The following is a 22,485-nucleotide window of genomic DNA, read 5'->3' on the forward strand; positions in this document are numbered from 1 at the left end:
GTCTAATTCAAAACACCAGAACGTTTTAACGTTAATTATATAAAACTTGATTCACGTTCTGTGCTCACACTCCCGCTGTCATCATCCATCTTTTCCACGCGTTAAATGCGGTCCTTGTATCCACTTCGCTGGAAGCAGTGTCGCGAAAACATGCGGTCCTGGAACTGCTGTCCTGGAACTGCTGCCTCCTGTTCTGCAGTCAGACCCTACTCCTGCACGAGCGGAGCGTCAGACCGAAACCGAAACCGAAAGCAGAGCGTTTCCTCACCGAGCAGCGGCGCCATTTTGTGGAGGAGAGAGGAGCGGAGCTGCGCTGAGTTCCTGATCTGAGTCTCTAACGGACAATAAAACTGAGGAAAGAGTCAGAACTACAGGAGGCACTGAGTCAGAAGGAGAGCTGGAGGACTCCTGCTGAGGCAGAGCTTCACCGGAGAGAGCAGTGAGTAACGATACGACTCTAACTGTAATAACTGGACCGGTCCGAGCTCAGCAGCAGCACCGCGAGCCGAACCCCCGCCCGCTGAGTCTGAGACTCTGAGTTCATTTAGTCCTGCATCTCTGTGGTACCGGGCTGAGACACTCAGAACCGGGACGGAGAAGAGGAGAACGGGTTCACTTTATGCTTTCGGGGTTAGTTGCCTATCTGGGCAAGTACATGTATCTGCATACCGGAGAACCAGTGGGCGTGACGAATGGGCAGAGACACTGTCAATCATTTCTTGCATCGGCCAATCATATAACAGAGATGGACTGTCAATCAAAACTTGCATTGGCCAATCACAAATGTGAATTACCTGTCACTCATTTTATGCATCAGCCAGTGGTTTGAAGGAAAGTGCAAAAAGGCGTTCCATACTGTTCAGGCACGCGGAAGAGGGAGGATGGGAAGTTGCCTTAAATCTCACCTAATTTCTTATTTCAGATCAATACATTATTATAACTACTGTTTAAGCAGGAGTTCATGCAAACACTGACTGACCATCGCACATTAAAGTATTAGTGAACGGCGCATGTTCCTCCTGACTTTGTGGGTGAATACATGAACACAATATAGAAATATGTGCACATATGCAGTTCTGACTGGGGATGTTATACAAACACTGTCTCCACCTAAAACTTGCGTCTTCTAAACGCTTGTTCTCAAAAAGTTATTCCACTTGGTTCCTAATGGAACTGTTCGCTGTGTTTTGTGCTTATGATCATTTTGGGTCTCTGGTCTGCAGAATTTCCTCTTCTCACAACACCCAGATTACACAGTACCGTTCCCAGTAAACATTTGGCCGTTGAAACAACGCTGAAATCACGTATCTGACTGCCGTTTAAACTACGCTTTATTAAGGTTCAAAATGAAAGTTTAAAAGACGTCTAAACTTAGCCGTTGAAAAACGGCCAAAATAGTCACATTAAAGACGTCATTTAAAGGCTGTTGATTTAACGGTGAAATCACGTACATAACTGCTGTTTAATTTACGTTTTCGTATGGTTGAAAATGAAAGTTGAAAAGACGTTCAAGCTTAACTGTTGAAAAGACGACCAAAAAAGTCACAGTAAAAACGTCATTTTAAGGTGTTCTAAGGCCTTGGAAAAAATTATAAATTATGAATTAAAAGGCATTGAAAAGTCATCCAAAATTAATTTCCACTAGTACATTCTCAAAAAAGATAACACTTTAGCATGAATCCTATATAGAACCATTTCATGTTTAATACACTGTACAATAGAACAACCTTTTTTGGTGCTATATAGAATGAATTTTTCTATATAGAACCATATACAACGCATTATCTGTCAATGTGAAGAACCTTTTCCCCATGCAAAAAAACTTCCTGTAGTTAACTAACAATTTTGATTCCAATGTAAACATAAAACAAACTTTGTTAAATGGAAACTTTATTGAAAACGTGTAGTTATTATTAATTTCATTTGTGGAACATGAAACTGGACCATGAACTTCGTTAGGACTAAGACAAAGATCCTGTGCATCAATTCAGAAAGAATTTTCAAACCTTTGAACCATAAGCTGTGTCAGTATTGTACATGATTTTCAATGTTTTAATGTAAAGGAAATCAAGGTGATTATTTAACAAGACAAAAACTTGCATTTTAGTTTCTGAGAAGTCAAAAAAGAAAAAAAAAAAAAAAAAAACAAAGTTAAAAGCTCTGCAGGGGGCATGCTTGAGGTGATCGGCCACAGCAGAATCCATCTCATGAGCTGTGGCTTTGTTGTTCCACTCCAGAACTGCAGCTAACATAAAACACAAACAAGACTGTTACAATTAATGCACACACAAAGCATTAAAATCTCCTGACAAAAACAGACAGATCTGTGGAAGGTGAAAGCCATTCTAACATCATACTTATTACTTATTTAGTCTTACTTATCAATTAATAATCACAATGCCACAAGACCTTTGACAGCTTTCAATTCACATATATTTAAACCTTTCAAATCTGAAATGTTTCCATATAATATACATAATATTTTCCTGTATGCAATGTAGCCGATAAGGAGGCAACTGATAATTACAAATCTATTCTTAGTTATTTTTAAATGTTTATTTCAGTGGGCTTCTAAACAACTGCGAAGTAGTGATGTTGTGATATGTTCTTTTAAATGCAAAGGGCTTGAGCTTGTCTCTAATTTTATATACTGTCTCTAATTTAATATTTTCTCCTAAGACCCATGAGATTTCTAAACTCTGTACTAGACTGCTGGGAACTGAAAAGCCTCTCTCTTATTTTGGTCAGTGTTTATTTGTTAAAAGAATAAAGCACAGTCCAAAGAATGAACTGGGTAGTAAATAGTACAGAATGCAGCTATAAATCTCAGTATTATTATATGACTTTTTTATATGCCTTACAAATTCCAATATCAAATTTGACTGAAATGACTACAATTAATGGTTCTGCTTCTTTAGTTTAGTATTGGTGTTATGTGTAACATTGCTCAAACACTAGAAGGCAATATTAACCCAGATGTTTTCCATAAATACATCCCTAAAACTTCTCTCAACCCTCTCAAACCTCATCTAGGTCTCCATTAGAGTCAGCAGACTTGTCAGTGTAGTGTAGGACACAGAAAGACTTACTTTGAACTATAGAAATGAACAAAACCTCACCACTACGGCCATTTTAGGCAACACAAAGGCTGCACAGGACTGATGTTGGATCAGTAATTATGACTGTCATTTCCATAAAAAACTATTCTAGCTCAGCAATCCTACTCCTGAGACAGAGAGGTCACCTGCAGCATTTACTCTGTGATGACGTTTTGTTCACTTTTATAGCCCACAGTATGTCATACTGTGTTGCACACCACACTGAGAAGTCTGCGCCACCTTAATGAAGACATGAAATGATTTAGGTGAATATTGACTTCTAGTGTTGAATGTTAGCTTCACAGGTCCATTGCTAAACTAAAGACACAAACTTTGTACACCAATTATGTCTTGGCCAAAAGACTACATTGGGGGTAAGCAGAAAATTGTTTAAATTTTATATTTTGCTGAACCATTCCTTTAAACAGGTTCTTAGTCATAAAATGAGTGTGGCAACTGATAACCAGGAAACCGGTACATAAATTGTTAACGAATCCAGTCAGCTTCTGAAACAAATATTTGTTTGCAAAAGATGACAGTCAGCTACAGTTAATTCAGTAACTGATCTCTGATAGGACATTTCATTGTCTAATAAAACCTCACTAATGATTTCAACTTGTGTAGCCAAAGCTAATGAACGAAGCATCAGAACGACTGCCGCATTTCCCCTGCCTACCAACATCTACAAACACAGCTGTAGCTTCTGCAGCTGTATAAAAAAATAAGCTAGGTTAGCTAGCTAGCGTTAGCTACTCAAATTACCTAGCTGCGTAAGCTAACTACTTTCAAATATTGTAAAATAATCATTAATTGTGGTAGTTCATTTCAAAGTAAAAATATGCTCCTGGCAGTTTTAAAATGAGCCTCGAGCTATTCATGCATGTGACTACAAGCTTAGATAAATATAGCTAATGTAGCTCAATATAGCTAACGGCTAACTTTTACAAATGAGCCCGCGCAAAAATCCAAGATGAACGCCGACATAGACGTTACTATAAGTGCTAAATACACAATATACAGCTACTATTCACGCTAGCGGTTTACTAGAATGATTATGTGGTGTATGTTATTAGCAAATATTTATACAGGGCAACAACAGAAACAGCTAATGTCAGAAAACGTGTGTTGTCGTGATGAATCAATAGCGTTAGCTAGCGAGCTTAGCTTTTATCAGGACCTTCACCATCAATCACACTGAACAGGGGAATAAAATGACCGCTACCTTCGTTAATATGGTTTTAATTTGCTATATTCAGCCAATACAGACAAATCTTTAAATCTGCGTTAATGACGTGCCCAACCGACCGCTATGTTTCCCGTAGTTAGCACGACTGTTCAGCACTAGCTGACCTTAGCAGGACGGCTTCAGCAGCTGTATCAAATACTAACTAGCTAGCTGGCTAACATATACCCTCTATTCATAAACAAACGATAATACTAGCTTGTTAGCTAATATTTTAAAAAAATCTTTGTAAGCTTAGTGACTCGTATATGGCAAAAGGTCTACCTAAAACGGCCAGCTAACGTTTACTCACCTGGGTCAATGTGGACAGTAGCGTTGTGTGCTGTGGGCGGCTCGCTGAGGACTTTCTCAAACGCGGACCTTCCATAGGGGCAGTGATCGGTGTCCGTTCAGATGGTCATCGCGGCTTCTTTAACCCGCTTGATACATCCAACAAACCCACAGCTCTTGATTGACAGGACTGCCTTGCTGACAGTGGAAATGCAGTTGCAAACAGGATTGTAAATATTCATTTTGGCAGAGCTGAAGGGCCATGATGACGAAATACAATAAAATGGGCGTTTTTTTTTGTCAGAGTCAGACCATAATAAGATAATGAAAATGAATGGTCAAAAACGCTGCTTTTCTGTATTAAACGTTTCCAGCTATTATACAATACAATAAATAAAAACACAAATAAGTTTGCATTCAAATTCGAATTGTGTCTTAAATAATGCACACTGCTATGAGATATGCAATTACAAACACCATTTAGCACTTGCATTAAAATTTGAAAAAAGTCCAGGAAATATAGAAAAGCTGATGGCACCATGTTAAATAATGACAACCACACTCCATGTGACGTCATATGGCATGTTCTTTACACCATAAAGACAAGTGAAATATTATCAAGCTTCAGCAATCAACATCTAACATAACAGTAAGCCAATCTATATTTAACATTTGGTATCTTTGAGAAAAGAAACATAACATAATATCTCTGGACTGGAATACAGCTTTCTTCTTGTTGTTTCTTCTTCTTCTTCTTCTTCTTACTATTGTTATTATTATTATTATTATTATAGTAGTAGTAGTAGTAGCAGTAGTAGTTGTAGTAGTAGCAGTAGGCTAGAAGCAGTGGTACTGGTATTGTTATTATCATGATCGTTATCATTATTTTTGGGTTATAGTGAAACATCCATTGACGTTATTAACGGGTAACCAATGGACTGACTTTTTGAAACGGATTTTGGACGTCTGTTGACGTTCATAACATGTCCCCGACTGACCGACTATTTTTAAACACATTTTGGACGTCCACAGACGTTCTTTGTTTACTGGGTTTGGCCGCTTCTGCTTAGCGGTTTCATCATTTAATCCATTTTCCGTCCAGAACAAGGCTAGAGAGACATTTAATACCTCCCTGTTGAAAAAAGTCATATCCCATTAACCCATTAAGAGTGTCTGTTGGTTTCTGGTGGTGTCCAGTAGTCGCTAATGGTCTTTTGTGTTTTCCTGATGGATTAATATCAGTGTAAAGGATTCCGATCGTTTAATCAGCTGTTCTGGGACTGATTCCATATGCAGTTGATCGTTTCCTAAAGGTCTCTAAAGGCAACCATTAAGACAACTCCCGTTAGGAAGCAAAACCCTCAGGTTTCATTCCTGACGGTTCTGATCGTCTTCAGCTTGGCTTCCATGAGTTTCAGCAGTGGTGTGTTTGTTTTTTCTGCGAATGAACCCGACATTGTGTTTTATGGTCGTGGTTTTATTTTTAAAGTTTCCATATTTAATTACCTCGTAATCACTATGACAGCGTTCATATACATTCAGTGTGACTCTTGTTGCCCAACAGTTCGTGTTTCACTGTTTTTCCTCTTAAACCCAACAAAAGCCCTGTGGTGTCAGAGCGGCGCTGACGGCTGGCGGTGCAGGTCAGGCTGAGAGTGCAGGTCTGCAGACGGACCCTCAGATTGGCTAATGCAAGAAGTGACGGACAGCTCGTTCTAATCTGCGGTCGTACAATGCAAAATGTGATTGACAGCCAAGAGCAGTTATTTAATTGGTTGATGTAAAAAATGATTGACAGACTCTGCCCCCCAGTTCCCTCCCCTTTAGGGCTCCGGTCTGCAGCATTCCCTTCTCTATCTGGGTGCGATCACACAGGACAACGTTATTTTTTCCATGCGTATTCTGGCATTTCCCCTCATGCTGCGCTGTGATTGGCTAGTGGAGTCCTGTCTGCACTGTGATTGGGCAGTGGAGTCCTGTCTGCGCTGTGATTGGGCAGTGGAGTCCTGTCTGCGCTGTGATTGACTAGTGGAGTCCTGTCTGCGCTGTGATTGACTAGTGGAGTCCTGTCTGAACTGTGATTGACTAGTGGAGTCCTGTCTGAACTCTTATTGGCTAGTATTTCTGGGTGGGATTTGAAGTGAAGGAACACAGACTCCACCTTAAGCTGGACAAACTGTGGGCCTTAGATTTCTAAAGCCAGATATAAACTGCAGTTTTAGAAATCCTGATCTTTGGTGACTCACACTGCATGTTTAGACCATAATTTACAGACAAAGTCTACAATTTATACACACACTCTGTAAGTACACACTCTGTCCGACATGCTGTGATGTGGGGCTCACACTGCGTGTTTAACAGCCCCTACAGACAGATCTGTGTGTGGACGGTGTCCAATAAACCTGCGTCATAATTTAAAACTACACACTGCGCTCCAGAGTCCTGAGCAGAACAGGGCTGAGTCTCTAACAGCTCTCTGCTCCCTACATACTGCACTCTGTAGGAATTAAACACTGACTCCTTCAGCCAATCAGTGAATAGTATGTCTAATATATCTAATAATACGGCTGATAAATGGCCATTTGGGGTTCAGCCACATGTGCACAGTTCAAACACTGAACTAAGAGTGCACTGCTTATTTCATTACTTATAGTGCGCACTAAATAGGAAGGATGGAGCCGTTTGAGATTCAGTCATTATGAAACTGAGCTGCAGCAGCTTGGCTGATCTGAGCCACACTGAGCACTGAACCTAAAATCAGGTGTTTATGTACATGGTAGAAACATTCTCTCTGTGGGCTGTTTTACAGAGACAAATAAGAAAAACACTGTATTAATGTTTAAACCCCACAATTCTGTCCAGTCAAGCAGGGTAAAATCAGCGTAAACAGACTGTAGAGGCAAATACTGACTTTTCTGCCTCAGAGTTCACCTGTGTGGTGCAGTGGTGGTGATTATCTTTGTGTGTGGTTTTTGTCGGGAGGGAGTGCAAACTAGACGATAAGGCAGAGAGAGAGAGCGTATAACACACATATCGAGTTTCAGCTATGAAAAAGAACTCAAACTCCCAGATCCCCCCATCATCACATGACACAGACAAAGCTAAACTGGATCAGACCTGTTTGTGTTTATATGTGTAGTGAAAATGGTAATGGTAATGATAACTGATTAGTGGATCAATACGTTATACATATGATAAAGGCTCTCGTTTGGAGGGTGAAGTCAACATCGTCTTGACTTCAGCAGCAGAACTTGTCCAGAAATCACTGTGACCTCATTTCCCTTTATAAAACTGAAAATACTGTCAGACACAGCTGTTTACAAACCATAAACTACTGTAAGATGCTTAATATTAAAACATAACAACTGATTGCTGATATACGACTGCTGCACCATCTTACTCTGCGCTAAAGGATACACATAGAGCTGGGCAATATGGCCAAAAATACTATCACAATAAACAAAATTCATATAGTTAGATATCGATACATATCACGATAAATGTCAAATCATTATTTATTTTAAGTTTGAAGGCTGATTTTTGCTCCTGGGTGGTTAATCGCTGTTTTAAACTATCCTTTACGGTCAGAAAATGAGAAACACTCACCAGACAGTGGAACACTTCACAAATCTGTCATGGGAGAGTGGGAGAATGTTCCTGTTCGGCTGTTTTTACCAGCTGGAAAAGCACGGCCGCAATTTTTGTAATATTCATAATCTGAGAAAGGAAAGATTATTTTAGCGCTCGGCTATCCCGTTACAAATGGCATCAACAGGGCTAAACTGTTTAGTTTCTCAACAACTTCAACTTAGTACGAACAGCAAACATTAGCTGACTCAGTAGGTCAGTGCTGATCACACCACCTTACTGCCATCACTCCCACCACATCCATGTCAGAGCACATCACAGTGTTCAGACACAGCTAGCAGACGACTGGGTTTCTCTACTCTATCGTAGTAAATTGAGGGGTGAACCGCAATATATCAACACCAGACAAACAGAGTCCTCCTTTTAGGTGCGTTTAAACTGAAAGCGGTGCTTCTGTGTCTTGTCTGATCTACAGTATCATCAATTCTCCGTGTTGTGGAGTGACAGAGCTGCTTCAGGTTAGCCAGCTGCTAAAAACAGCTAGCCTGGAAAGATAACACTCTCCCATTCTCCCAATGCCTCACAGCTTCCTCAGTTTACTTTAGTTTAAATCAGGGCTGTAACTGCATGAACCACTTCTTTCTTTCACTTTCGTTGTTTGTGAAAGCACTAATACTCAAATATGACTGAGCGCTGTAACAGTGCTGTAGCTGTGAGAAGCAGACGTGATTTAACTCCACGTTTCAGCCGTTGCTAAAGTATATTTGGTGACTCAGTTTTACTCGTCGCCCCTCCCTCTCTAATCATGTCGAAAAACTCGGAAGTGCGCCCTCTTCTGGCGACAGCAGAGTAGTATCGCTTTCCTTACAGTAGAAAACGCCACCAGGGCTGTCGCTGAACGTGGACGTGTGAGAATGGTGTATTATATCGAAATTTATCGAACATTTCTTATTGTTATATTTAGGAAAGTTATATTGCGATAATTATCGTTATCGTTTTATTGCCCAGCCCTAGCTACACAGCTAACAATAGCAAAAAAAGTCATTGCACCACGGCTCTGCACCACGTTTATAACCTGACAAAGTTTTTTTTTGCTTTTTGATTTTTAAAACCCACATCCCCCCAGTCTCTGTGAGATTCCCTTATTATTCTAATAATCAGGAGTTCAGTATTTGTACATATACAGTAAAGTACATGCAGCAGCTTACAGGACACATAAATATAAAGCTGGTAAACGTGTTTATTTGAGGATGGTATAATTATAGGTGTTGAACTTTGGTACAGAAGTTGGCGCTGGGTGTGATGCTCAGATATTTTTCATATTTTGAATCTGGAAGTTGGGATGTTAAGCCAGTGTAGTTTAATTGTTTAGAAAAGTTTGTGAGGGAGATTTTAAAATGGTACTTTTAAACATTTCTTCTGCTGTGTGAGGTGGTTCTGAATCATGTTATTAGATGTATTAATATATTAAATTATTAAATGTATTAATATTTTAAATGTACAGTGTGGATGATGGCAGATTTTAGTTGTAGGTACTGAAGAAAAGTTTCAGAAGTACCGGTTCTGTACTTCTGGACTGATTCTCTGGACTGAGGTTTGTTTAACGTCCTGTGTGTCAGAGATGCTTTTGTTTGTCCATTCAGGTATATCTGTTATTGTGCAGACAGTCTGGCCTGTTCCAAAGTGGAGTGGTTGTTTCCATATCTGTGCTGTTGAGTTGGTGATTTTGATGGCTGTTGTTGGTGATTAAAGTAGGTATGATATCTTACAGAGGGTCTGATCAATAATAGATCAGAAATTTATATTTCTTTACACTTTGATTGGTTTCAATCCAGGAGTTGCATTGATTAGTGAGGTGTTTCCACAGTTTTGTTTTTTTGTAATGTAATGTAATTTTTTGTAAAAACAGCTGAATTCTTTTTTTTTTTTCTGTATAAATTGGATCGAAACGTATGGAGGGAGTTGAACCAGGTAGATTGGAATAATTGGATTGGAATATGAGTTGAGATAAAGTATGTTTTTTTTTTTGTAATTCAGATGTTTATTGCTTTTCTGCTGTTCAGCCTCACAACAGTGTGTAATAAAAAGGTGGTTTATGTTTGGTAGTGCAGTTATTTTGATTTGATTTCTGATCGGACTATGAAAGTGATGTGTTCATCAGTGGATTTAGATCATCCTGTACTGATTTGAATTAACAGAAACACTGTTAATTCAGAGAGGGAGCGAAACGACAGAGTGTGAAATCATGCGCCTCTTAATTAATAAATACTAATAAACACACACAGTCACAGCCTTATCAGCAGCACAGGGCTGTCATAGAGGCGCTGTTTTTAAAGGTGCACTGAAATGGCTGAAATCATTCAAAATGTTCATGTAAGTTTGATAATGTGTTGAATGCAGCACTGACTGAGTTTCAGTGTGAGTGTGATCAGCTGTGCTCAGTGAACTGAAATAGCTAAAATCATTCAAAATGTTCATGTAAGTGTATTAAAGTGTGTTAAATTCAGCACTGACTGAGTTTCAGTGTGAGTGTGATCAGCTGTGCTCAGTGAACTGAAATGTTGTTCTTGTGTTTCAGAAATGAAGTGTGTCTGGGTGATGATGCTGTTCCTCCACTGCTCCTCCGCTCTTGAAGGTAAAGTAACTCTATTAAAGGACTAAACTCCTAAAGACGTACAGCCTACAGTCCTGCACAGATTAGAGAAACACCATACAGGCTGGATCACTAGTTCAGTTTAAGTTTCTCCTGAGCTGTATTTAGTGTAAATTAATATATCTGTGCTGTTGAGTTGGTGATTTTGATGGCTGTTGTTGGTGATTAAAGTAGGTGTGATATCTTACAGAGGGTCTGTTCAATGATAGATCAGAAATTTATATTTCTTTACGCTTTGATTGGTTTCAATCCAGGAGTTGCATTGATTAGTGAGGTGTTTCCACAGTTTTGTTTTTTTGTAATGTAATGTAATTTTTGTAAAAACAGCTGAATTCTTTTTTTTTTCTGTATAAATTGGATCGAAACGTATGAAGGGAGTTGAACCAGGTAGATTGGAATAATTGGATTGGAATATGAGTTGAGTTGAGATAAAGTATCTTTCTGTGTAATTCAGATGTTTATTGCTTTTCTGCTGTTCAGCCTCACAACAGTGTGTAATAAAAAGGTAGTTTATGTTTGGTAGTGCAGTTATTTTGATTTGATTTCTGATCGGACTATGAAAGTGATGTGTTCATCAGTGGATTTAGACCATCCTGTACTGATTTGAGGAGAGGATTATGGTTTTTGTGATTGCTGCAGAGTTCCAGTTGTGTGAATGTGGTGGTGAAAGTGTGGATCAGCTGACAGAATAATTAGAGATCTTTGAGAAAAAGTTGATCAGTTTAGTAGTTATTTGTAAGAACTCTGGGGGATTTTACAGATACAGAAGTCTACTGTGTGCATATAGACTCATTTTATACTGGCTGTTGTTTACTTATATTCCTTTAATCTTACTATTTTGATTCTGATTCCCCCCTGTAGTGTGAAGCGTGGTGTTAATCCATTACCTGTGATTGAGGCTGTTGGTGAGTTGTATAATGCAGTAACCCATTTGTTAAATGACTCTCCAAACACAATATTCTATAGTGCAGTTAGTATAAACTTATATAATTACGATGTACATCTGAGTGGTCAGTCTGAGTGGGTGAGGACATGTTAAAGTATTGAAATGGGCCCCTGGACTGGGTACCAGTTTAGCATATGTTTGTACTCTGTTTGTGTGTAAAGTTGAAGTCCTTATTTAACACGACTGAGTTTCAAACAGAAACTAAAGTCATGTTTTAGGTAGTAACAGCTAACTAATGTGTACACAGCCTCATACACTGAACACTGTTGCTTTAACAGGACGAAAACAAGTGGGGCCACAACTTGTTATAATTGGTTAGTTGGTCCATTAAGACTTTAGTTAATCAATTAGTTAGTAAATGTAAAACTGCAGATGATAGTCTGGATTTTTTTTCCAACAATTGTAAAATAAAATAATTATTCCTTTCATTCCTTCTTTATAAAAACTGGTTAAAATTCATCTGAAGTTATGAGTTTTGTCATTATGATTAAACTGTTATGCTGCAAATAAGCTTAGATGATGCAGTGAACATGCAGCGCTAAGCACGCTGATTCCACACCATCTGTGTAGTGAGCAGTCTGAGGTCAGTGTGTTTGTTGTTGAAGGAGCGTCAGATTGTAATGAGTTAATGAGTTAAAGGGGTAAATCATGTGCGGTCAGGTGGTCTCAGCTAATACTGATAGCGTGAATGTTTGGCGAATTCCAGCAGCATCTGACAGATAACAGGATTCACTGCCCACAGTTTTTATTTTGTTATTGGTTATTGGTTATGCTGATTGGTTATTAAAGCCCTGATAAGTTCAGAACCAGTTAAGAATCAGTAAACGTGCTGCCATAGAAACACGGATGCAGCTCAAATTGTATTTTTCTGCATTTCATGATCAGAAGATTGTGAACACGTTTTATGAACTGATTAAAACTGAATACCTGTAATCTGAATACTTCATCTATTACCTGTATATTTTAAAAATATTTTCTCAAAACAGCTGAACTCTATATTAGTGCGCCACAAAAGATCCTTGTGCTGATAGCAAACAGGCTGAACAGCTCCATCACTGATATCACAGGCTTGAATTAAAGTACTTACGATGTGATTCACTGTAAAACTGCAGTATAAACGTCTAAAATGTCACTTTAATGGCTCACACGCTTCAGCATGTCTGTGTTTCACTCAGATCTGCTCTCAGCAGCATCAAGCCCAGTGGCTCAGTCCAGTGTCAGCTCAATAAAGCCTGTGGCTGCACTACTTTAGTTATTAAGCTGTTTGTTTTGTTTTCGTCATCATCATGTTGGCTGCTGTTTAGAGACCAGCAAAGGAACGAGTGATGACCAGTGGGAAGGACAGGCATATTGGAGTCTTTATGGCTTTGGAAGTTGGACTTGGACTTGGATACAATTACCATACATTGTTCCTTTTGCGCAGCTTGTTATTGTTTGTTTGTTTCAGTTTTGTTCATAAACATGTTCATATTCAATTATGAATCTCTTCATTTCATGAACTCCCCTGCCCTCCATTTTGTCTCCTAACCCCCGACACATTTCAGGCACAGAAGGTTTCTTTGTTTTAAGTCTTGTAAAGAAATTAACAGCATGTTAAACATTTATTCTGTCAGGTGATGTTTTAGTCTCTCAGCTGTCTGTGTGGTTCCTGCTGGTTTCAGCAGCTCTTATTCAGCTGCTCAGTGAAGATATTATTAATACTAAACTCTCCATAAACACCAGCTGGTGGGCAGAGTGTTTAGATTTATTAACACACAGTCAGTGGTTTCAGACGCTGCAGTTAAACAGGCTTTAAAGGTGAGAGAGTGTAAAGATGCACACTGACTGTGCTGTGATAAACAGTTAAAGCAGAAACATTTAACTGGGACTTTATGTGGAGGTTTTTAAATGTTAAAGGTTCTTCATTCATCTCAGTTACAGATTGGCTCTTTAAGGAACCCTCAATTCAAAGGTTTTGATGTGGTTCTCCTGCAGCATCACTGAAGAACCCTTTATTTTTGAGAATTAGATTGCAGAAGAGCCACTAACACACACACACACACACACACACACACACACACACACACACACACACACTCACATACACATACACACACACACTCTCTCTCTCTCACACACACACACACACACACACACATTCACACTCACACACACACACACTCTCTTTCTCTCACACACACACACACACACACACACACACATTCACACTCACACACACACACACTCTCTTTCTCACACACACACACACACACACACACACACAAAAACCTGAGCTGTATTTAGTGTAAATTAATGAAAAAGAATAATCCAAAGATTAAGAGTGAATTTATGTAAAATGTGAATGTGTTTCAAAGTGTTTGTGTCACTACTATGATTATATATTTATCAAGAATTTCAGAAAACAAATACAAATTGAGTATGATTTAGTAGATTATCTGTGGTCTGTGTGATTGTGTAGATTATCTGTGGTGTGTGTGATTGAGTAGATTATCTGTGGTGTGTGTGATTGAGTAGATTATCTGTGGTGTGTGTGATTGAGTAGATTATCTGTGGTGTGTGTGATTGAGTAGATTATCTGTGGTGTGTGTGATTGAGTAGATTATCTGTGGTGTGTGTGTGATTGAGTAGATTATCTGTGGTGTGTGTGATTGAGTAGATTATCTGTGATGTGTGTGTGATTGAGTAGATTATGTGTGGTGTGTGTGATTGAGTAGATTATCTGTGGTGTGTGTTTGTGATTGAGTAGATTATCTGTGGTGTGTATGTGTTATTGAGTAGATTATCTGTGGTGTGTGTGTTGTTGAGTAGATTATCTGTGGTGTGTGTGTGATTGAGTAGATTATCTGTGGTGTGTGTGATTGAGTAGATTATCTGTGGTGTGTGTGTTATTGAGTAGATTATCTGTGGTGTGTGTGTGTATGAGTAGATTATCTGTGGTGTGTGTGATTGAGTAGATTATCTGTGGTGTGTGTGTTATTGAGTAGATTATCTGTGGTGTGTGTTGTTGAGTTGATTATCTGTGGTGTGTGTGATTGAGTTGATTATCTGTGGTGTGTGTGATTGAGTAGATTATCTGTGATGTGTGTGTGTGATTGAGAAGATCATCTGTGGTGTGTGTGATTGAGTAGATTATGTGTGGTGTGTGTGTGATTGAGTAGATTATCTGTGGTGTGTTTGTGATTGAGTAGATTATCTGTGGTGAGTAGATTATCTGTGGTGTGTGTGTGATTGAGTAGATTATCTGTGGTGTGTTTGTGATTGAGTAGATTATCTGTGGTGTGTGTGATTGAGTAGATTATCTGTGGTGTGTGTGATTGAGTAGATTATCTGTGGTGTGTGTTATTGAGTAGATTATCTGTGGTGTGTGTGTGTTTGAGTAGATTATCTGTGGTGTGTGTGATTGAGTAGATTATCTGTGGTGTGTGTGATTGAGTAGATTATCTGTGGTGTGTGTGTGATTGAGTAGATTATCTGTGGTGTGTGTGATTGAGTAGATTATCTGTGGTGTGTGTGATTGAGTCGATTATCTGTGGTGTGTTTGAGTAGATTATCTGTGGTGTGTGTGTATGTTATTGAGTAGATTATCTGTGGTGTGTTTGAGTAGATTATCTGTGGTGTGTTTGAGTAGATTATCTGTGGTGTGTGTGTGTGTTATTGAGTAGATTATCTGTGGTGTGTGTGTGTGTGTTATTGAGTAGATTATCTGTGGTGTGTGTGTTATTGAGTAGATTATCTGTGGTGTGTGTGTGATTGAGTAGATTATCTGTGGTGTGTGTGATTGAGTAGATTATCTGTGGTGTGTGTGATTGAGTAGATTATCTGTGGTGTGTGTGTGATTGAGTAGATTATCTGTGGTGTGTGTGATTGAGTAGATTATCTGTGGTGTGTGTGATTGAGTAGATTATCTGTGGTGTGTGTTATTGAGTAGATTATCTGTGGTGTGTGTGATTGAGTAGATTATCTGTGGTGTGTGTGATTGAGTAGATTATCTGTGGTGTGTGTGATTGAGTAGATCATCTGTGGTGTGTGTGATTGAGTAGATTATCTGTGGTGTGTGATTGAGTAGATTATCTGTGGTGTGTGTGTGATAGAGTAGATTATCTGTGGTGTGTGAGTGATTGAGTAGATTATCTGTGGTGTGTGAGTGATTGAGTAGATTATCTGTGGTGTGTGTGATTGAGTAGATTATCTGTGGTGTGTGTGATTGAGTAGATTATCTGTGGTGTGTGTGTGATTGAGTAGATTATCTGTGGTGTGTGTTATTGAGTAGATTATCTGTGGTGTGTGTGTGTGATTGAGTAGATTATCTGTGGTGTGTGTGTGATTGAGTAGATTATCTGTGGTGTGTGTTGTTGAGTAGATTATCTGTGGTGTGTGTGATTGAGTAGATTATCTGTGGTGTGTGTGTTATTGAGTAGATTATCTGTGGTGTGTGTTATTGAGTAGATTATGTGTGGTGTATGTGATTGAGTAGATTATCTGTGGTGTGTGATTGAGTAGATTATCTGTGGTGTGTGTTGTTGAGTTGATTATCTGTGGTGTGTGTGATTGAGTAGATTATGTGTGGTGTGTGTTATTGAGTAGATTATGTGTGGTGTGTGTGATTGAGTAGATTATGTGTGGTGTGTGTTATTGAGTAGATTATCTGTGGTATGTGTTATTGAGTAGATTATCTGTGGTGTGTGATTGAGTAGATTATCTGTGGTGTGTGTTGTTGAGTAGATTATCTGTGGTGTGTGTTATTGAGTAGATTATCTGTGGTGTGTGTTATTGAGTAGATTATCTGTGGTGTGTGTTATTGAGTAGATTATCTGTGGTGTGTGATTGAGTAGATTATCTGTGGTGTGTGATTGAGTAGATTATCTGTGGTGTGTGTGATTGAGTAGATTATCTGTGGTGTGTGTTATTGAGTAGATTATCTGTGGTGTGTGTTATTGAGTAGATTATCTGTGGTGTGTGTTATTGAGTAGATTATCTGTGGTGTGTGTGATTGAGTAGATTATCTGTGGTGTGTGTGATTGAGTAGATTATCTGTGGTGTGTGTGTGATTGAGTAGATCATCTGTGGTGTGTGTGATTGAGTAGATTATCTGTGGTGTGTGTGATTGAGTAGATCATCTGTGGTGTGTGTTATTGAGTAGATTATCTGTGGTGTGTGTGATTGAGTAGATTATCTGTGGTGTGTGTGATTGAGTAGATTATCTGTGGTGTGTGTGATTGAGTAGATTATCTGTGGTGTGTGTGATTGAGTAGATTATCTGTGGTGTGTGTGATTGAGTAGATTATCTGTGGTGTGTGTGTGATTGAGTAGATTATCTGTGGTGTGTGTGTGATTGAGTAGATTATCTGTGGTGTGTGTGATTGAGTAGATTATCTGTGGTGTGTGTGATTGAGTAGATTATCTGTGGTGTGTGTGTGATTGAGTAGATTATCTGTGGTGTGTGTTATTGAGTAGATTATCTGTGGTGTGTGTTATTGAGTAGATTATCTGTGGTGTGTGTGATTGAGTAGATTATCTGTGGTGTGTGTGATTGAGTAGATTATCTGTGGTGTGTGTTGATTGAGTAGATTATCTGTGGTGTGTGTGATTGAGTAGATTATCTGTGGTGTGTGTGTATTGAGTAGATTATCTGTGGTGTGTGTTATTGAGTAGATTATCTGTGGTGTGTGTGATTGAGTAGATTATCTGTGGTGTGTGTGATTGAGTAGATTATCTGTGGTGTGTGTGTGATTGAGTAGATTATCTGTGGTGTGTGTGATTGAGTAGATTATCTGTGGTGTGTGTGTTATTGAGTAGATTATCTGTGGTGTGTGTGATTGAGTAGATTATCTGTGGTGTGTGTTATTGAGTAGATTATCTGTGGTGTGTGTTATTGAGTAGATTATCTGTGGTGTGTGTGATTGAGTAGATTATCTGTGGTGTGTGTTGATTGAGTAGATTATCTGTGGTGTGTGTTATTGAGTAGATTATCTGTGGTGTGTGTTATTGAGTAGATTATCTGTGGTGTGTGTTATTGAGTAGATTATCTGTGGTGTGTGTTATTGAGTAGATTATCTGTGGTGTGTGTGATTGAGTAGATTATCTGTGGTGTGTGTGATTGAGTAGATTATCTGTGGTGTGTGTTGTTGAGTAGATTATCTGTGGTGTGTGTGTATTGAGTAGATTATCTGTGGTGTGTGTGATTGAGTAGATTATCTGTGGTGTGTGTGATTGAGTAGATTATCTGTGGTGTGTGTGTTATTGAGTAGATTATCTGTGGTGTGTGTTGTTGAGTAGATTATCTGTGGTGTGTGTGATTGAGTAGATTATCTGTGGTGTGTGTGATTGAGTAGATTATCTGTGGTGTGTGTGATTGAGTAGATTATCTGTGGTGTGTGTGATTGAGTAGATTATCTGTGGTGTGTGTGTATTGAGTAGATTATCTGTGGTGTGTGTGATTGAGTAGATTATCTGTGGTGTGTGTGATTGAGTAGATTATCTGTGGTGTGTGTGATTGAGTAGATTATCTGTGGTGTGTGTTATTGAGTAGATTATCTGTGGTGTGTGTTATTGAGTAGATTATCTGTGGTGTGTGTGATTGAGTAGATTATCTGTGGTGTGTGTTGTTGAGTAGATTATCTGTGGTGTGTGTTGTTGAGTAGATTATCTGTGGTGTGTGTTGTTGAGTAGATTATCTGTGGTGTGTGTGTTATTGAGTAGATTATCTGTGGTGTGTGTGTGTTATTGAGTAGATTATCTGTGGTGTGTGTGTTATTGAGTAGATTATCTGTGGTGTGTGTGATTGAGTAGATTATCTGTGGTGTGTGTGTTATTGAGTAGATTATCTGTGGTGTGTGTGTGATTGAGTAGATTATCTGTGGTGTGTGTTATTGAGTAGATTATCTGTGGTGTGTGTGATTGAGTAGATTATCTGTGGTGTGTGTGATTGAGTAGATTATCTGTGGTGTGTGTTGTTGAGTAGATTATCTGTGGTGTGTGTGTTGTTGAGTAGATTATCTGTGGTGTGTGTGTGATTGAGTAGATTATCTGTGGTGTGTGTGTGATTGAGTAGATTATCTGTGGTGTGTGTGTGATTGAGTAGATTATCTGTGGTGTGTGTGATTGAGTAGATTATCTGTGGTGTGTGTGATTGAGTAGATTATCTGTGGTGTGTGTGATTGAGTAGATTATCTGTGGTGTGTGTGTTATTGAGTAGATTATCTGTGGTGTGTGTGATTGAGTAGATTATCTGTGGTGTGTGTGATTGAGTAGATTATCTGTGGTGTGTGTGATTGAGTAGATTATCTGTGGTGTGTGTTGTTGAGTAGATTATCTGTGGTGTGTGTGTTGTTGAGTAGATTATCTGTGGTGTGTGTGATTGAGTAGATTATCTGTGGTGTGTGTGTTATTGAGTAGATTATCTGTGGTGTGTGTGATTGAGTAGATTATCTGTGGTGTGTGTGATTGAGTAGATTATCTGTGGTGTGTGTGTTATTGAGTAGATTATCTGTGGTGTGTGTGATTGAGTAGATTATCTGTGGTGTGTGTGTTATTGAGTAGATTATCTGTGGTGTGTGTTGATTGAGTAGATTATCTGTGGTGTGTGTGTGATTGAGTAGATTATCTGTGGTGTGTGTGTATTGAGTAGATTATCTGTGGTGTGTGTGATTGAGTAGATTATCTGTGGTGTGTGTTATTGAGTAGATTATCTGTGGTGTGTGTGATTGAGTAGATTATCTGTGGTGTGTGTGTGATTGAGTAGATTATCTGTGGTGTGTGTTATTGAGTAGATTATCTGTGGTGTGTGTGATTGAGTAGATTATCTGTGGTGTGTGTGATTGAGTAGATTATCTGTGGTGTGTGTGATTGAGTAGATTATCTGTGGTTGAGTAGATTATCTGTGGTGTGTGTGATTGAGTAGATTATCTGTGGTGTGTGTGTTATTGAGTAAATTATCGAACAAGAAGCTGGCGATTGAGAAGAGACTTCAGCCTCGTAAAAAATCTAACACAAAGATGTTTTACAAGAAACTCCCGGAGAGGTTTTCTGACTGAGATGTGAGGAAAGTGCCTACAGCTGTGTATACGTTTTCGCTTCGCTATAGCTGCACCAAGATTTGTAGGTGCCACAGCTGTTAGCTACATTTCATAAAACTGTAGCAGCTATAGCTACTAGCCACAAAAATGCATAGTTAGCTACAAATAGTAGCGCTACTTTGCTACTCCCCTATTAATTGTTCTGTTTCTCTTTTACAGAGAGGTTTCAGGTTGTGGGTCCAGATGCTCCTGTTGTAGGTAAACTTGGTTCTGATGTTGTTCTGCCGTGTTCTGTTCGACGCTTGGCTGATCAGTCCAGTCTGAGTGCTGTGGATATGTACATTACATGGACCAGATCAGGCCTGGGAGACGCTCTTGTGCATTTCTATGGAGATAATAAATACTTGAACGCCAGACAGAGTCCTGATTACAGATGGAGAACAGCTCTGTTTAAAGAGGAGCTACAGAACGGCAACACCTCACTGAGCCTGAGTGAAGTTAAAGCTCAAGATGAAGGAGAGTACAGATGTCATGTTGAGTCTGATTTCTGGGCTGATCAGGTCTATTTTAATCTTAAAGTTGAAGGTAAAGTCGTTACGTTTATATTATATTTAAAATAATTGGTATTATTTTGATGAGTCTGCATGTGAAAGGAAGTGATGTCACACTCACTTGTATTTTGTTTTCTCTAATCCACAGCTGTTGGAGAACGTCCAGTGATCACCTTGGAGAGCTATAATAGTAATCAGAAGAGTTCAGTTTACTGTGTGAGTCTAAAGGCTGGAGGCCTCAGCCTGATCTTCAGTGGCTGAACAGTAAAGGAGACATTCAGACTGCAGGAGTTTCAGAGTCACAGACACCCGCTGGGCTGTTCAGTGTGAAACGACGCTTCACTGTACATAAGAGAGACATCGACACGTTCCTCTGCAGAGTCTCACTGGGAGAACACACGAAGGAGGACCAGATCAAACCTAGTTTCTTCTATGGTGAGTTACTCCACACAGCGGAAAACACTCTGAATCAGCAAGAAAACTCTCTGAACTCTCCCAAGAAGGAGCTGTTTTAACATTATATATATATATTTAATTCATTAATTTAGACTTATTTATTTATTTATTTTATTAAATTAAATATTAAAGTATTTAATTTACAAATTCAACTCAGTTTTCTCCAAATACCCACCTGTTAAGGCAGCATTTAAAACACGTCCAAAGGAGAAAGAGCATGTAGAGTCAAATAACATACAGTACTGAGGAAAAGTCAGAGACCACCCTTTTTCCTGTGTCTAGTTTCCAGTAGGGGGCGACTCAGTGCACATTTTTAGAGACTGGGTTTGTGAGAAGATGCGCAGTGGAAGTGAAGAGAGTCAGATTTCATGGTACAGAATATGATAATGAGAATAGTTTGTGCTGCTCTGTTTAACACGTTACACACATTCCTAAAGTAATGACCATCAGTGGCTCTAAGAACTGGACACACCTGGTTTGGTCAGCTGACCTTAGACGGCCGATTAGCCCAGCTGTTTAAAGTGGCCAGGTTTCTCAGTTGTGTTCAGTAATGAGGGAGGTGCTGATACGACTTCTCCTCTTCTGATACCGATACTGGATTATTGAGTCTGGGCTGATACTGAGTACCAGGTCCAGTACTAGTTCAGTCTGACCTGTCTGGTCCTGATGTTTATATAGTTTCACTGTTTAAATATCTGATTCTGGTAAAACTGTGTTCTGTCTGTCTCTGCTGGACTGAACGGTGTTTAGTTGTTGGATTTGATAGATATTTTTTCTGAAGTTTTAAAATGACAGTTAAAGAGTCTCATTAACAGGATGTGATGTGTGTTTTTGGATCTCATTTATCTCTCTGTGTGTTTTTGGATCTCATTTATATCTCTGTGTGTTTTTGGATCTCATTTATATCTCTGTGTGTTTTTGGATCTCATTTATCTCTCTGTGTGTTTTTGGATCTCATTTCTATCTCTGTGTGTTTTTGGATCTCATTTATATCTCTGTGTGTTTTTGGATCTCATTTCTATCTCTGTGTGTTTTGTGTCTCATAGTGAGTATCAGAGCTTTAACTGCCTGTATCAGGTATTAAGCTGTGCTGGTCTGGCTGCTCCGTCTAGCGTTTCAGACTCATTTCAGATTAAACAGGAATATAATCAGACTGTTGAAACCTTTGGTCTTCAGTCTAAGTTTATATTTACATTTATTCACACAGATAAATAAAACTGTAATAACTCATTTGAGGAAGTCAGAACTTCTGGGCAAAGTTTTTCATTTCAGTGAGTTGAGCTTTTAAAATGACCTTATTTTGCAACTTGGATTTCATTTGAAACTTTTCAAGCATAAAATCACGACAAGTTATTTTATTTAGACTGTTATTTTAAATGGGAGCTTCTAGGAGCAACAGCAGCTCAGCCACGAAGCAGGAGACCACTCAAACTCACAGAGTGGGACCCCCCAGTGTCTGTCCTCTGCTGAATCACTAAAGAGCTCCAAACTGACTCTGGAAGCAACATCAGCACAAGAACTGAGTGTTGGAGCTTCACTAAATGGGTTTCCTTTCCCGAGCAGCTGCACACAAGCCTAAGATCAAGGGTCCGGGGGTGGGGGGTGTAAAGCACGTTGCCAGTGGACTCTGGAGCAGAGGTAAGCGCTCTGTTATTTTCACATTCA

At 39.1% G+C, this 22,485-nt stretch overlaps 1 protein-coding gene across 1 annotated transcript; it reads left to right on the forward strand.

Annotated features, from left to right (window-relative positions):
* Positions 1–247: 247 nt before the first annotated feature.
* On the forward strand, positions 248–20,799 carry LOC118801198 (myelin-oligodendrocyte glycoprotein-like). Its single transcript, XM_036561373.1, has 4 exons — positions 248–439; positions 10,778–10,834; positions 20,033–20,398; positions 20,513–20,799. Exons 2-4 carry the CDS (start codon positions 10,780–10,782, stop codon positions 20,623–20,625), a joined length of 534 nt encoding a protein of 177 aa, XP_036417266.1. The 5' UTR covers positions 248–439; positions 10,778–10,779; the 3' UTR covers positions 20,626–20,799.
* The last annotated feature ends 1,686 nt before the right edge of the window (positions 20,800–22,485 follow it).

This window comes from Colossoma macropomum, unplaced genomic scaffold (assembly GCF_904425465.1).
Source record: "Colossoma macropomum unplaced genomic scaffold, Colossoma_macropomum, whole genome shotgun sequence".
In the NCBI taxonomy this organism is placed as follows: domain Eukaryota; kingdom Metazoa; phylum Chordata; class Actinopteri; order Characiformes; family Serrasalmidae; genus Colossoma; species Colossoma macropomum.